The sequence below is a fragment of the Littorina saxatilis genome, linkage group LG2 (genome assembly GCF_037325665.1).
Source record: "Littorina saxatilis isolate snail1 linkage group LG2, US_GU_Lsax_2.0, whole genome shotgun sequence".
Lineage (NCBI taxonomy): Eukaryota > Metazoa > Mollusca > Gastropoda > Littorinimorpha > Littorinidae > Littorina > Littorina saxatilis.
The window spans coordinates 67,056,004-67,073,503 of NC_090246.1; the positions used below are offsets into that span (position 1 = coordinate 67,056,004).

The following is a 17,500-nucleotide window of genomic DNA, read 5'->3' on the forward strand; positions in this document are numbered from 1 at the left end:
CGCGGTACCATTCGCAACTGAAGAAAGAATGACACTAATTGGAATAAGTAAAGGTCAAAGATATTATTTCACTAACAAAGTTATATTGTTAGTCATATGCGAGCCGTGCATCCAGTCAGGCATCTGTTAGTAGCAAACCAAAACAGTTATAAATCCACCACTTCCTTGCGCTGATTTTTTCTACCTAATATACTTTTAATCATTTTGGAAATGAGTGTACTCGCCGTTGCTTTATTACGCGCACATGCATCATTACGAGCGTACGTGGGTCCGTGTGGGTATATATGCATGTTTACGTGCAATTTTCGTTACGAACTCCTGAAGATAATACTATCAATAGCCCGCACCCCGGTTTGTTAATGGTTTTTTTCCCCGTGACAATAGATAACAAGTCGCGTAAGGCGAAATTACTACACTTAGTCAAGCTGTGGAACTCACAGAATGAAACTGAACGCACTGCATTTTTTCAGCAAGACCGTATACTCGTGGCATCGTCAGTCCACCGCTCATGGCAAAGGCAGTGAAATTGACAATCGAGAAGAGCGGGGTAGTAGTTCCGCTGAGAAGGATAGCACGCTTTTCTTTATCTCTATTCTTTTTAACTTTCTGAGCTTGTTTCCAATTCAAACATATTATACCTATATATAGCTATTCTGATGAACACGTGGGGGAATTCGGGGGCTGTGATTGGATGGTCTCTTCAGTCCGATCATCAAAGCATAATGCTACGGAAGTCGGTCATTTTTCTCGATATCCAAAAGCATATTGTCAATAACAAAGACGCATGGTTCCGGTTTACCCACCTGTACCACACGATGTTTCACTGATCGACAACAGCATACACTGACATTTTGAAATTCTTCTCGGAAATGTTTATCAGCTTAACAAATGTCGATAGCATACCCTTTTCTGCTAACTTCCCGATGAAACAGGACTAAACCTATTATTTTCTGTCCCTAAACACCACAAAATGCCCAAAGTTGAAAGATGTAGTACAAACAGGGGTGTACAACGGAACAGCTGTTTTTGTGTGCCTGTGAGCTTAGTTCACAGTTGCCGACTGACACAAATTTTCGCATTCGGCTTTTCTTATCTCGTAACTCCACACTAAATACCCCACTTCCCCTCTGAAGTATTGATGTACAACCCATGGCACTAACATTCATGTAGTCGTTTATAACTGAGGTTGAAACATTCGCTTCATGACGAGACAAGTATAAATGCCATTCACCCAAACTGGAAACGTCGCTGCCGTCTGCTCGCTTTGTACGGATTAGCTGTTCTCTTTTCCTTCCCTTGTTGCATCCTAGTTCTTCAGTTGTTTCTAGTTTTCCGTTGATGTTGTGTTTTGGTCTTCTTCATAAGTAGTCTTGTTCAAAATTAAAAAAAACTCAAACTTCTTTTTGTTGTATACGAATGAACTAATAAAAAGCTCTTTTTAACAGCTGTGTTGTCAAATCGAGTTTTTTTTCCAAAGTCAGTGTGGCGCCTGCGCAAAACTAATGCGCATAAGAAACGGCGTCTGCTATCAAAACCTGAGATCAACGCATCGACGCAAAAACTGTCATTTTGTAAGTTTGGAACAACAAATAACGGTCAGAACAGCTATATAATCGCTATTGTATTTTCAGCGTAGCAATAGGGTCCGATATTTAGACTCGAACAAGTATAATGCGACTCGTCTTCGACTCGTCGGCATTATACTTGTCTCGTCTAAATATCGGACCCTATTGCTACGCTGAAAACACAATAGCTGTTAATGTTTTTGGAATCAGGAACCGACAAGGAATAAGATGAAATTGTTTTTAAATCGATTTCGAAACATTAATTTTAATAATAATTTTTATATTTTTTAACTTTCAGAGCTTATTTGTAATCCGAATTTAACATATTTATGTGTTTCTGGAATCAGAAAATGATAAAGAATAAGATGAATTTGTTTTTGAATCGTTTTAAAAAAAATATAATTTTAATTACAATTTTCAGATTTTTAATGACCAAAGTCATCAATTACATTTTAAGCCTCCAAGCTGAAATGCAATACCAAAGTCTGGCCTTTGTCGAAGATTGCTTGGCCAAAATTTCAATCAATTTGATTGAAAAATGAAGGTGTGACAGTGCCGCCTCAACTTTTACAAAAAGCCGGATATGACGTCATCAAAGACATTTATCCAAAAAAATGAGTAAAAAAAAACGTCTGAGGATATCATACCCATGAACTCTCATGTAAAATGTCATTAAGATCGGTTCAGTAGTTTACTCTGAATCGCTCTACACACACACACACAGACACACACACACAGACACACACACACATACACCACGACCCTCGTCTCGATTCCCCCTCTATGTTAAAACATTTAGTCAAAACTTGACTAAATGTAAAAAGCACAGTCTTTCCCGTGAAGACAGTTCTGCTCCCTATCTCATATCTTCTTCTTCTTCTTCTTCTTCTTCTTCTTCTTCTTCTTCTTCTTCTTCTTCTTCTTCTTCTTCTTCTTCTTCTTCTTCTTCTTCTTCTTCTTCTGCGTTCGTGGGCTGAAACGCAACCGTACAATCGTGTTTTCGTACGAGTGGATTTTTACGTGTATGACCGTTTTTTCCCCGCCATTTAGGCAGCCATACGCCGCTTTCGGAGGAAGCATGCTGGGTATTTTTGTGTTTCTGTAACCCACCGGACTCTGACATGGATTACAGGATCTTTACCGTGCGCACTTGTTCTTGTGCTTGCGTGTGCACACGAAGGGGGATAAGCCACTAGCAGGTCTGCACATAAGTCGACCCGGGAGATCGGAAAAATCTATACACTTAACCCACCAGGCTGCCGCGGCCGGGATTCGAACTCACGACCTTCCGATTAAGAGGCCGACGTCTTACCACCCCGCCACAGCGCCCGTCGTATATATCATATCTATCCAGCCTGGGTTTTTCAAACAGGACAAGACATTGCCATTCTGACTCCTGTGCAGAGCTGGACCTATTACTTTTTATTAAAAATGTTCGCAAATTAACATTAATGGCTTTTTAAAGTTAGATTAACAAGAACACAAATCACACTATGCACAGAGAGTATCCAGGCTGTTGATTTGTTGTTTGCGTCTATAAGTTAGAGGGATGGTCTTATCCTATTCAAAAGCCTGGCTAGATTTCAGATGGTGGTCCGAAGCGTTTAGACTGTGCTTTTACCATGAACATTCAAATGTCAAGACAGCCACTGACCATTGTCAAGTGAACACAATCATTAACAATCCGCACAACACTCAACACGCACCTAAACGTCAGATTAGCAACAACATTCAAGCGAGCCATTGAAAGTGGCCAAGTGAACACTATTTCTGACAATTGATCCACACTGCATACTTGAGCCTCAAATTAAATTTGGCGAATTCGACTTCAAAAAGTCTTACTTCACGAAGCTGGCTACACGAAGCTTTGGCACTGATAGTTCACACCAAACATTAAGCCACACGTGCGTACACATTCGAACAACTAACCTACGCGTCTTAGTCAATGGAAAACTGCCACTTAGATACAATCCACAACACACATTTACCTACACCTGCGTGAACATTCGAACACCTCACCTACTCGTCATTGTCAAGTGAACACTGCCACTGACAATCAAACTCACACATTAACCCAAAACTGCGTGCACATTCAAACAACTAACCTGCTCGTCATTGTCAAGTGAACACTGCCACTGTGGATAGTGGATAGTATCCACACACATTGACCCACCACACCAGAGGGAACATTCGAGCACACCAATCAAGTCATAGTCAAGTGAGCAATACTACACCTCCACGATAACATTCTACATCACACTAGACTCGCACCTGGATGTCTTCGTGACCCTCACGGAGGTTGTAGGTGAGGTCGTTGGGGAGCTCCTCCAAGAACTTCTCGGAGAACTCGGGATAAGGCTGCAGACACTCCACCAGCCCCGCGGTGTTGATGCACAGCAGCTCACAGTAGGCCAGAGAGCGCACGTCACACCCGGAGATGCTCACGGGGTACTCGATTTTGATGTCAAAGCCGAACAGATCGCCCTTGCCTGGAATAGCAATCAGGAATATTGATCATCCTGAACTCAGGTCAAAATGAGTTCGGCTCATTCTCTCCCTGACCGGACGCGACAGTCCTACGCGAATCTATCAAAACTAGGAATACAGAGTTATCTCCCATATGTTTTTTTGCGAGCACTGATCTAAATTTGAGATGAGTGTTCGCGAGACGAAAATGATTCCAGATTGGCCGACTTCGACAGTGATCTCCGTTCTGTTCTTCACAGTTATGATAAAAACATCGTTCTAAGGTCAAAACAAGTCGAAATTTTGGGACTGCTGCCGGAAGGAGACCGTAATATATGGTTGCATCACTACATAAAAAATCGTCTGCTTCAGCGAACGCCGAAACCAAACGGTTGATTATCACGTGACACTTTTGCCATATTTAGATTTGTTTGCACAGTAAATACATCCGCGAAAAATAGCTCCCTTGAAACTAACCTAGAAATCAATTCCTTTGTAATTTAAAAATTACACAACACCATGAAAAATCATTATCGACGATCGCGAATCTGCTTATATCAACAATACATTACAAAAAGCTCTAAATATGTAAAAAAAAAAATTTAAAAAAAAAATCGGTTTCCTTGCCAGACAAGGAAACTCAATGCATCCTGTCAGTGAGAGAATGAGCCGAACTCATTTTGACCTGAGTTCAGGATGGAATATTGATGTGTTAGAAATAAAATTCACACTTCGGTCTCACTTCATCTGAGTAAACACGTATGTGGAGCACAGTACACGTTTCCTTCTGCAAAACAAGAAAAAAATCACGTAGGCTCACACACACACACACACACACACACACACACACACACACACAGACACACACACACACACACACAAACACAGACACACACTAACACACTAAAACACACACACACACACACACTAAAACACACACACACACATACACACACACACGCATACACACACACACACACACACACACACGCACAATCACAAACACACATATATACACAAACACACATCACAAACACACATATATACACAAACACACACACACGAATACACAGCCCAACCACCTGCCCCATCCCCATCCCCAACCCATGCAACCCCCACACACACCCGCCACACACACACACAAATTCCCTTCCTCCTAAACTCACCCAAGATTGCCACCACTTGCTCATCCTTGAGCACCTCGAGGGACCCGCTGCAGACGTAGTAGATGTTGCGAATGGCGTCTCCTTTGTGGATAAGCACCTCGCCCGGCCCGAAGAACACCCTGCTTGTCTGCAAGGCCACGGAACGCAGGCACCCCTGGGTGGCGTTCTCGAAGATGGGCAGCGACAGAATCTCGCGGTTGAGGTGCAGGCTGATCTCGCCTCGAAGGTCTTCTGGGAAGTCCTTCATGATCTGGAGAGCAAGAACGGTCAGTGTATTGAATCATTGGTATTGCATTGCTTGCGCCTTCACAGCGAACATTTTCTCAGCTAAGTTCATTAGCTCTATGATATGTGTTTGCCTATCTATCCATTTCAAAGACCGCAACACGTATGTACATGTAAAGCATGGTAATGCGCCAAATTGTTTCATTGAGTGCGCGCACTTACCCTTCCCCCATCCCGGGCCCACTCTGTCTGTCTGTCTGTCTGTCCGTCTGTCTCTCTCTCTGTCTCTCTCTCTCTCTCTCTCTCTCTCTCTCTCTCTCTCTCTCTCGCCCCCCCCCCCCCTCTCTCTCTCTCGCCCCCCCCCCTCTTTCTCCCCTGACCCACCCCCAATTCCCCTTCACTCTCTCTGTAAATATGTAAACAGGCAACCCTCAATCAAAGGACCCCATTCCTAAAAATACATACAAATAAAAAGTTACCCCACCTCTCTGACGTCGATGCCATTGTTGACGGACCACATGGTCTGGAAGTACTCCTGCATGCGAGTCTTCAAGGGCTTGGGGAAATGGTGGAAGCGGAAGAACTCCTTCAGATCCTTGGTCTTGGCGTGGAACGTGGCCCTCCTGGCGTACATGCGCTGGATGAACGCCGTCACGTTACCGAACACCACCGCGTGCATCATGGCTGACAACATAAGATTATACTAAAATCATAGTTTAATTTACCATCCTGAAGAAGTAAGCGACAGGCTGCCGAAAAGTTGATGAATAATTTACACAAAATGGTTTGAGATGTGGGTTTTATCTATATATATAATTATATACAGCCTGTTCCAAAAGAAACGCAACCAACCTGTTTGCAAAATCAAAGTGCAAAATTTATTTTGCAAATAATATTTCATGAAGTTACATACGTGACGACATAGGGACAACTCAAGTTTCAACTGAGCTGGCAATACAGTAGAAAAATAGCAGTGACTTCTTCAGCTGGACTGACGGCAGAATGCCTCGTTTGTCTAAAAATGAAAGAGAGCCTTCTATTGGCATGCTTGCCGCTGGCCAAACGGCCCAAGCAGTCAGTCAGGTCATGAATGTTCACAAATCTACCATTTCTCGTCTAGTCATTCGGTTGAGGGTGACAGGTAGCACAGATGATACTCCCAGGTCAGGACGGCCTTCCGCCCTCACTGCTCGACAAGAACGCTTCATTGTGGGTCAGAAAAGGGACATAAATTGTGCTTCAATTGTCATTGTTTTCCACTTTTATTGTTAAACCTGTTTTGTTCCACATGTTGTGATTTGGAAATGTACCAAAAATGAAATATGTAACTTCATGAAATATTATTTGCGAAATAAATTTTGCACTTTGATTTTGGAAACAGGTTGGTTGCGTTTCTTTTGGAACAGGCTGTATAGTTGACAACTCTCGCCATCAGTACCACCTGACCACTGATGAGACACAATAGTGTCGAAACACGTGTCTGGTCTAGGTACAAATACAATGGTCCTCCTCAGGACTAGATTACCTTGCGATACGTCCCCCACAAAGGGACTTTGCTCTGTAAATCTCGGTCCCCCTTGAGGAGGGTCTGATGCTCCCAATAGGCTGTCTGTGAAGGGATACTTATTTCTCTCTCTTTCTCTGCTAAGAGATTTTAACAAATCTCGGAAGAAAGTCTCTGCTGACTTTCAATTGTTTCTTTCACAATTTCTGATGTTATATATATATATACATATATACATCACAATAAAAAGTCCAACACCAAGCCAGAATGTCTCATCTTTCTATTCCAAATGTTCGGCCCGCAGGCTTTCTTCAAGGTTCACAGACCAAGCGTCTATAAAGAAATGCAAAAAGAAATGCGAAACAGACTATATAATTATATCATTATAGTCAAATTGATATCAGACATAAGACTAGAAAATCGTCACACAAAAAAAGGAAATAAAAGTTTGCCAAATCTTATTTTTAGGTAACACACATATAACAACATAATAATAATAATCAGTTTTCCTTTTCCCTGCTGTAAGAGAAGACAGATTTACAAATGAGGTGTTTTGCTTACAGCTTGAAATCCAATCTACTGTGATGATTATTCTACTGTGATGATTTTTCAGATCAGACATGGACTCCTAGAGAGGCTCAAATGGAGGAATATTCTTATGCCTGATAAGTGTAAGCGTCTTTCATATTGAAAGTTCACGAAGACTAACGATTGGTCGAAAATGTTGAGGCCCACTGGCTATTCATGACTGTGGCAGATGAAAAGTGTAACGTTATGTGTAATTGGTAGAACGCACGAAGGCTTAAACGTTACCACAGCGTGCATCTTGACTGAACTAAAACAAAGGAAATTCACTCAGTCAATCAATCAAGACTGTTTGAAATCCTACCTCCAACCAGCATGGCACAGATGGAGAAGATCTTCTCAGCGTTGGTGTTGGCCGACACGTTGCCAAAGCCGACACTGGTGAGACTGCTGCACGTGAAATACAGCGCTGTCACGTAGCAGGTCAGTGTGTCAAGCTGGCTCTTGTTGTAGCTGATTGGCTCGTTGATCCTGTCCGATAACTCGAACAGCCACCCTGCGAAGAGCAAGAGTCATTGAAGTAGTAAAACGGATTGTCATAAGATCCTTACAACAATCTATTGTAGTTCCAAAATAATCAGATAATAACGGATAACAAGAAAAGCTAGTTTGTTCGTTGATTATGTCCCGTAACTCGAACAGCTATCCTGAAAAAAAGTAAGATGAGTAATTGAAGTAGTAAACCGGATTGTAATTACAAAGAAATTTAATCTGGAACAGACAGACTGCTTAAGTTCCAAAACATGAGATAATAACGGGAAAAGAGAAAAGCTAATTGGTTTGTTGATCCTGTTCGATAGCTCGAACAGCCATTCTGGAACGGCCAAGATGCGTTGCGAAGGTAAAACGGGTTATCGTGACAAAAAGAAATCAGATACAAATAAAAATGCAACTTTGCAAAATTCAAAAAAATAACATTGAGGAGGAACAAGATTGTTTGTTTGTTTTGCTTAACGCCCAGCCGACCACGAAGGGCCATATCAGGGCGGTGCTGCTTTGACATAACGTGCGCCACACACAAGACAGAAGTCGCAGAACAGGCTTCATGTCTCACCCAGTCACATTATTCTGACACCGGACCAACCAGTCCTAGCACTAACCGCATAATGCCAGACGCCAGGCACTAGATTGCGAATTTTAAAGTCTTAGGTATGACCTGGCCGGGGTTCGAACCCACGACCTCCCGATCACGGGGCGGACGCCTTACCACTAGGCCAACCGTGCCGGTAGGAGGAACAAGAGAGATTAATGAAACTAATAGGTCTTAGCTCGAACAGCTCTCCTGAAACGAACAAGGATATGTGCTGGTAAAATGCACCGTCGTGATCTTGAGATTGAAAGGGCAAGGCCGAACTGAGCTAATGCCACGTGTTTTGTTCTTGTTCACATTATTGTTTCACAGTCTATCCACTTCAAACACCACTGTCTCGTTTTGTCAATTATGAAACTTTTTATTTTTTAACTTTGTTTTATACATTTTATACAAATGTCTCAGCTTTTTCATTAACGTTAGTTCCCTCTTTAAAAAAAAATCTTGAGCACGCAGGTGAGCAAAGGCAATTGAAGGGGAGTAATCCGTACAATTCGAGCGCACACTGCCCAGTGGTTCTCTCCCTTACAACGTCCGATGCATTTTCCTAATCATGGCAGCAATGAATAGCTTGTGAGACAGATTGGCAGAGACATTTAAACACGGTATCTACTGCTGCTGTTGCTCCTCCTCCTTCTCCCCCTACTCCTCCTCAATAAATGAGTCAGCCAGTTAACAATTCGAATACTAACTCACCCACCCACACGCCCTAGCTTCTTAGGTTAGCAGTTACTCGCTAGCTTTCTAACCATCTCCTCATCTAATCAACAGCTTACCAACAGTCCGGTTAGCAGTTACTCGCTAGCTGTCTATCTGTCTCCCTAACTAATTAACAACTTACCAACAGTCCCTTCGCTAGATTTCTATCACCCTAAACTGGCCACAGACTATCAGTGATGCCTTTTAAATGTACCTCTTAGTGATAGATTTAATATGATTTGATGACTGTTTGACCTTTGATCATAACTAGTGCTGTGAAAATGAGCTCTAGCTTTGTTGTGATGGTGTTGACACTATATTTTGCCCAATTGAGTCTAACTACCTGATGGCTAATCTACTGTGATACCTGTGATAACTGATGATGACTGCTGTTATTGGTTTTATGTGTTTGGTTGGTCTCTTCTTTGGTAGTGCAATAGCGTCAATTATGGATTGTTGTTATCATCATTTACTTAAAAACTTATCTGTTAATCCAAACAATGATATAATTACTGTGATGTTCTTAACTACACTTTAACATGGAATGTATGTATGTATGTATGTATGTATGTATGTATGTATGTAGGTATGTATGTAGGTATGTATGCATGTGTATTGGTGTGTCGGTGTGTCAGGTGTGCAAGAAAAAAGGGTATTTTTTATCATGGGTTTTATGAATTTTCTTCTCTTATTCTTTTATAATTATTAATTAATGACCTATATGTGCTGATGACCAATTTAATTTCCTTTGTTGGATCAATAAAATGTTATGAGTTATGAGTTATGAGTTAATCAACTGCTTCCCAACAGTCCAGTTCGCAGGGTTGTCCTGCAGTTGCTGTGTGTGAACACTATCGAACCCACCCACTTGCTAGCTTTCTATCTATCTCCCAAAGTAATCAAGAGCTTACCAACAGTCCAGTTGGCCTATAACTCACTAACTCTCTAGCTAACCACCAGCTTACCAACAGTCCAGTTGGCCTATAACTCACTAACTCTCTAGCTAACCACCAGCTTACCAACAGTCCAGTTGGCAGGGTTGTCCTCGAGCTCCTGTTTGCCGATGGCGTACCAGATGCAGGCCAGCCAGTGAGCGAGCAGCGCGAACATGCACATCAAAATGGCCACCACGAATACGGAATACTGCGAGTAGCGCTCGATCTTCTGCAGCAAGCGAGCTAACCGCAGCAGACGAGCCACTTTTAGCAGGTGAATTAGTGTGCCCTGCAAATTAAGAGAAAAAGTTCATTGATCACAATGAGTTTGTAAGATAAGCTTTGTGTGACATGAAAAAAACACCGGGTGTGTATTTTAACGGCACATGTCTGTCTGTTTCTGTCTGTCTTTCTGTCTGTCTGTCTGTCTGTCTGTCTGTCTGTCTGTCTGTCTGTCAGTCTTTCTATCTGTCTGTCTGTCTGTTTCTGTTATTCTTTCTGCAAAAATAATGAATGTACAATAGCTGACGGTGAGCTGATTCCAAGTTTAAATGGAGACACTTCGGGAACTGAATCGGAGAAATAACTGAAAATAAGCATGTTCAACTTTTCTACAAGAAAAAAACACAGAATTGTTCATGTTTCGTCAGTTTCAACAACGAGAAGTTGGGTTAAACTATTCATTAGTGTGTTAACCTTCATGATATTGTTTATATTTAGACGAAGTTAGAAAGGTCGAGCACATAACTCGTCATCACATTTTGACACACATGAGGTGTTCTAAAAATAAAAGAGAACATCATCGACAAACAAATGTACCATGCACCACACAATAGTAAACTTTAACGAAAAGTGACAATAAAGTTTGTCATTTTGTAACACATGTCCATACAGTAACCAGGGAAACATAACCATACGAAATGCTACTCAGGTTATTAGTTTTACTTTGGCACTTTACATTTGTTGACGTTTAAACATGGAGTTTTATAAAAATAAAAAAAAAGTATATATATATAAAAACAAAAACAAAAAAACATGCAGCGTTTTACTGGTTTTCATTTGTAACGTCATACTGTATCATTTCAGGAAGTCTGTAAAACGCACTTTTATTTTATATGTGTAACTGCCTGTTTGTTTATAATTGAATATACCGGTATTCTGCTGCAAACTTTGACAATTTGTCCGCTGTATAAGCCAAAGGAAAATGTGCATATACAAAAGAAAGAAGTAAAAAGGCTAAGAAAGATTATGTGTACCTCTTACCATGCAATCATGCATCATGCAATTAAGCTGCTTGTAAATGTTCGAGAATATTTTATTCTGCATATTCAATTAAATGATGGATATAAAACATAATTGTGAAAGATGAATATTGAATTGTGAATTAAAAGAGTAAATACTCCATTTGCATTATGCGTTCTCCCGTATTAATAAACAAATAAAATAAAAGTAAAGACTCAACATGTGTACTGCTAGTTAAACTTTTAATTTAAACTAGCACATAGGAAGGAAAACGGTAAATAAGGGTTAGTTAAAAGAGTGTGAGTAAAATAAATACGTTTCTGTGTTATGTTAAAGGCACATACACACCTTCCCGTGTGAAGGTCCGGTCACACAGCCCAAAAGTCGCGTAAACGCATGAATCACGCATAAAATTTGGTTGTGCGTGCACGTCGGTCGAGAATTTGACCATTTTCGCTGATTTACGCGATGAAAATTACTGATGAATTGCGCAAGAACTACGGAAAGATCACGCAAAAATCACTAACAAACCACGCACTAACAGCGCATAGGTACGCAAAGGTCCACGGAAAACCACGTATAATCTGCGCACTATCACTTATGAACTGCGTATGAATCGCGCATGATTCGCGCATGAACTGCGCAAGGAATGCGCGGCAGCGCGCACGTCCGTTCCGCGCATATATAAACTGATGCAACCGCGGCGCCTGGGCATTCCTGTTTCAACAGTCGCGAACGATCACTGATATTCCACGCATATTTCGCGCATTGTTCGCGTAAGAACTACGCAAACTACGCAGAAATTACGTAAAACAGCGCAATACTGCGTAAACTCTTACGCGAAGCCGAGTTTTGAGCTGCTCAAAACCTGGAATCGCGTAAAGCGCCGATCCGGCGAACATCGGCGGACAACTACGGAGGTTCCACGTCAGACAAACTGATGAAATGCGCAAATCGCGCATGTATCGCGTAAGGATCGAATTTCGTGCGTGATTCATGCGTTTACGCGACTTTTGGGCTGTGTGACCGGGCCTTAAACGCGTTGACTCACCATATCAGATCTGTCTAGGGTTTTACACGAGATAAGAACAGGCCGCCACTTGGACAAATTCCAAGCGCGATAGCTTTCTGTGTAGGGTGGGCATTTTTTGTTGATGAATTAATGTCTTTTTTTCTTCTTTTCTTAATGTCTTAACAGCTTTGAGTGGCTTTTTAAGAAACAAACCCCCCAACAAAAATCCAAGCCCGAACACACAGTTGTCAGGTTGTGGATTTATTGTATGTGTTCAAGCGATTGGAAAGTCTTATCCCACGAAGAAGCCTGGTCAGATCTGAGATGGAGAGCGGAACTGTATTCGTGGAAATGAGTTTGCCTTTAAAGGCACAGTAAGCCTCCCGTAAACCATCACAGAGCTCCCCGAGCGTCTACATACAGTACAAGCATACTTCCATTTGAACGCTCACCGAACGGGAACATCCTGGCTGCTTTCTGTCGAGCGTGAGAAATTTTCAAAGAATTTATTTTCGTGGACTTGGGCTGCTACAACAATGGCGCCTCGTTTTGGTGCTGGACGGCTGTTATGATACTGGAAATCACGCCCGGACAGTAAGCCTCCCGTAAACCATCACAGATACTGTCAGGCTTTTACACACAGTACAAACACCCTTCCATTTGAACACTCACCGAACGGGAACATCCTAGGTGCCCTACGTAAAGAGCGAGCAATTTTCAAAGAAATAATTTTTCGGATTGTCTCCATCTCAGTCGGACCCATCCTGAACTCAGGTCAAAAATGAGTTACTTTCCTTCAACTGGCGATAGCCGTGGAGCGATGATTATCAGAATGATTCGGACCGTGGTGCGTTTTGGCGCTAGACCTAACTTTTAAAATCTAAATAATAAATTCTCAGCTTGTTACACAAACATTCTTAAATCATAAAAGAATTCTTTTTTCATCAAGACAAGATCAGTACAATTCGAAGTATTGAAAGTTTGAAAAGCCCGAAAGCAGGGTCACGCAAGGTCGTGATTTTCGTAGCAGACGGCGGTTTATAGGCAGTCAAAAGCCATCGCTAGAGTTCTTATGAATCACATTCGTTTTTTTCGTGAAAAGTCAGAGGTACATAACGTGCTATTGCAGATAAGCTCACAGCGAGCCCCATTCAAATTACAAACTGACGACTGCATTGTGAAAAAGGGAAACTGGATCACACGGGTTCACGATGGTTCAGGGGTAAGATAAACCACGCAAACATAAATTCTTTGAAAATTGCTCGCTCTTTACGTAGGGCACCTAGGATGTTCCCGTTTGGTGAGCGTTCAAATGGAAGGGTGTTTGTACTGTGTGTAAAAGCCTGACAGTATCTGTGATGGTTTACGGGAGGCTTACTGTGCCTTTAAACCCCATCGTCAATCAAAGCATAGTTAGTTAGTTAGTTAGTTAGTTGTTGCTTTTTGGGTCCAGCGGACCATATAGGGCAAATCAGGACCCCGTCAATCAAAGCATGACATTTAGTCTTGAGTATAGACTATACCAGACTCCCAGTGCACGGCATATGTTTATTGCACCTCCATAAACCTTGCACGGTTCTCCTTTAAAAAAAAACACCACCTGTAAGCTTTAAGTATATGCCAAGCCGTGGTAAACTCGACACTAGGTACAGACAGACAGTTAGTTTATATATATATATATATGCTTTCTTTACTGAAAGATACCCTTAACCTTTACAACCAGCTAGTTTTTTTATAAACTGATAAATGCATCATGCGAAGTTTCAAAATGCCAAGAAGAAAAGATTATAAAACAAAGCATGCCGGTGAAACTGTCATATTATTTTCAAAAAAATAAAGACAAAACAAACCTTGTAAACCGTATGTTTTTATAGTGGTATGGTACTTTGTAGTATTGATGTTACAAGCTTTGCTCCTCGAATGCCCAAGAGAGTGAACTCATTTTGTCAAACAGTCAAATTAAAAAAAAAATCGCTTCCGCCGTAAGCAATTACTATACCATGTGAACTTCCGGCTGCTCATTCTCCTAGAAAGAAAGGGCAAAACGAAAACAATAACAAACTACACAATCATCAACAGAAAAGCAACGATTTGAGGTAAGGTAAAAACACAGTGCAGAAGCACTATTAGAACGTTGAGCGGATAACATTTACCCTTCAAAGCAAACAAAATGGGGCTTTTCTCAAGTACGCCAAAACAAATTCAAAATCTAGGAAATTTAGCTGGTGTTTCTTGACTAAACGTTGATATTAATATCATCTTCTAAATTGTAGATCAAACAACAACAACAAAAACAAAACAAAACAAAACACAAAAATAAAGCTCGCATTTCCTGGCTTAAAATTATTGGGCTTAGTATCATCTTTGAACAGCTTCAAAATGCATTAAGGAGAGAAAATACAAAAACAGTCTGGAATATCTTATTGATCTAATATTCTCAATTGTGGGTCTAATCTAATTACAGAACAGTGTTTTGCATTGCCCTCTAGTTCACGCTATCCAGCTTTCTTTACGCCATGATTGCCTTTTTTTGTTGTATTAGGGGGTCCACCCGGTTAGCAAGTTCTCTTTTTGCTCTGCACAAATCTGCTCTTAATTCCAGAAAACTTTTTTTTACCCCGGATTCAGCAAATTGCTGTCTTGAGCTCAAGAAGACGAAGGGTGTTATTTTGTTGAGAAATCGAAGACTCGGGGGTCATGCCTTCCGTTGGCAATTATGTTGTTCGGAGGCATTTTCGATTATTCTGTTGGCATTGCGTAACTTCACTAACTTCAGGGGAGAAATAATGAAAGCTCGGTTCAGAGCATTTGTCGTCCGCCTACAAAACGTATAAAAAAAGCTAGCTTAAATGGAATTGGAAACATCATTGCCAACGTCGATGTGCAGCAGAATCGAAAAGAGATATGTTCACATGAACGAAAATCTATCTTTCAAGGAGTATTCACTTTTGGACTGCTACAAATTGATACCGATCTTGCATGCATTTCAAACGAAAAGGGTCTGTAAGTGTTATAGGCGCATGAAGCTGCTAAGTAAACTATATAAAAGCCACATAATACAACATATATCTATATAAAGATCTCTTCCTTCCTATGTAAACCATCAAATTTACCACCACAGATCTGTTCAAGCTTTTACAAGCGTTATAAGCATTCTTCCACCTGGACACATACTGACAATTTACGGCCTGGATGCTTCCTGTGGAGAGAGGGCTTTTTCGTGTGTATGTTATTGATGTATCTATTCATTTATTTATTTATTTTGGTTATACTTGGTTTCACAGATTATTGGAGTTAATACGTTCAGAAAAAGCTTCCCACTATGCACAGAAAACAGCTAGACCGTAATGTGTTGATTATGTGTTCGAGTTGAAGGATGCTCTTAAACCATGCACAATCTTGGACATTATTTTTGTGGTTTGCAGGCAGTTTTTTAATTTATTTATTTTTTTTTTTTTAGGAAGAAAGGCATTTGCTGCGTTTCAGTTCATGTTCGTTAATCTGATGCCAGAAGATTGGTTCCGAAGAACGACTGCTCATTGTTGTTGTCTAGAACTAATCAGCTTTCTCTCCTTTTCAACTGAATTTAAAATTAGGTCAGCAGAATTTCGTCTCTGAATTAATTTGGTGTATCAGCTTTCTAAGCAACAGCCAACAAAAAAGTGGACTAAACTAAATTTATCTAAAATATTGAGAGAGAGAGAGAGAAAAAAAAACTATTTCAAGACAGAAAAAAAGCCTCGGATGTGAAGAATTGCCTTGGCGTTTTCAGAAAAACTTAAATACCCGTCTGTAACAAAATCCCATGTTTTACCGCAAAAATATTACCAAATTCAAAGAACAAAATCAAAAACGGAAATGATCAAATGTCACTGCCATAAGCCCCAGGAGATTAGAATAAATTTAGACCTGTAATTGCCCACATCAAAACTAATTCCGGCTACAAAAGTGGTCCATAATTCATGACATGGGGATTATTTCTACTGGGATTTGGGGACTTCTGGAGCCCTGTCAACCTTTTGTTTCCCGACAACAACAAAAAAACAAGTCGCGTAAGGCGAAATTACTACATTTAGTCAAGCTGTGGAACTCACAGAATGAAACTGAACGCACTGCATTTTTTCACAATGACCGCAGTCCGCCGCTTGTGCATAATGGAGTGAAATTGACGAGCCTGTTCAGCGCGGTATTGGTTTCGCTGTGCTGCATAGCACGCTTTTCTGTACCTCTCTTCGATTTAACTTTCCGAGCGTGTTTTTAATCCAAACATATCATATCTATATGTTTTTGGAATCAGGAACCGACAAGGAATATAATGAAATTGTTTTATAAACGATTTCGGAAATTTATATTTGATCATTATTTTTATATTTTTAATTTTCAGAGCTTGTTTTTAATCCAAATATAACATATGTATATGTTTTTGGAATCAGAACATGATGAAGAATAAAATAAAAGTAATTTTGGATCGTTTTATAAAAAAAATAATTTTAATTACAATTTTCAGATCTTTAATGACCAAAGTCATTAATTAATTTTAAGCCTCCATGCTGAAATGCAATACCGAAGTCCGGCTTTCGTCGAAGATTGCTTGGCCAAAATTTCAATCAATTTGATTGAAAAATGAAGGTGTGACAGTGCCGCCTCAACTTTTACAAAAAGCCGGATATGACGTCATAAAAGACATTTATCGAAAAAATGAAAAAAAACGTCCGGGGATTTCATACCCAAGAACTCTCATGTAAAATTTCATAAAGATCGGTCCAGTAGTTTAGTCTGAATCGCTCTACACACACACACGCACAGACAGACAGACACACAGACACACACACACACACACACACACACACACACACACACACACACACACACACACACACACATACACCACGATCCTCGTCTCGATTCCCCCTCTATGTTAAAACATAAACTTGACTAAATGTAACAACACTTTTTGTGTAGAAACACGCAGGTTGTTTTCCCAGAGGGATGAACGCTGCAGGGGGATTGG

The 17,500-nt window shown here is 40.7% G+C and overlaps 1 protein-coding gene across 1 annotated transcript in view; it reads right to left on the reverse strand.

The window, feature by feature from the left end:
• The window catches only part of LOC138959575 (voltage-gated delayed rectifier potassium channel KCNH8-like), a gene marked incomplete in the record, with an annotated part of 292,039 nt that overhangs the window by 13,679 nt on the left and 260,860 nt on the right, over positions 1-17,500 (reverse strand). Inside the window, 5 exon segments of the mRNA XM_070331116.1 lie at positions 3,837-4,054; positions 5,198-5,447; positions 5,907-6,106; positions 7,816-8,007; positions 10,320-10,524. Coding sequence (XP_070187217.1) covers positions 3,837-4,054; positions 5,198-5,447; positions 5,907-6,106; positions 7,816-8,007; positions 10,320-10,524 — 1,065 coding nt within the window.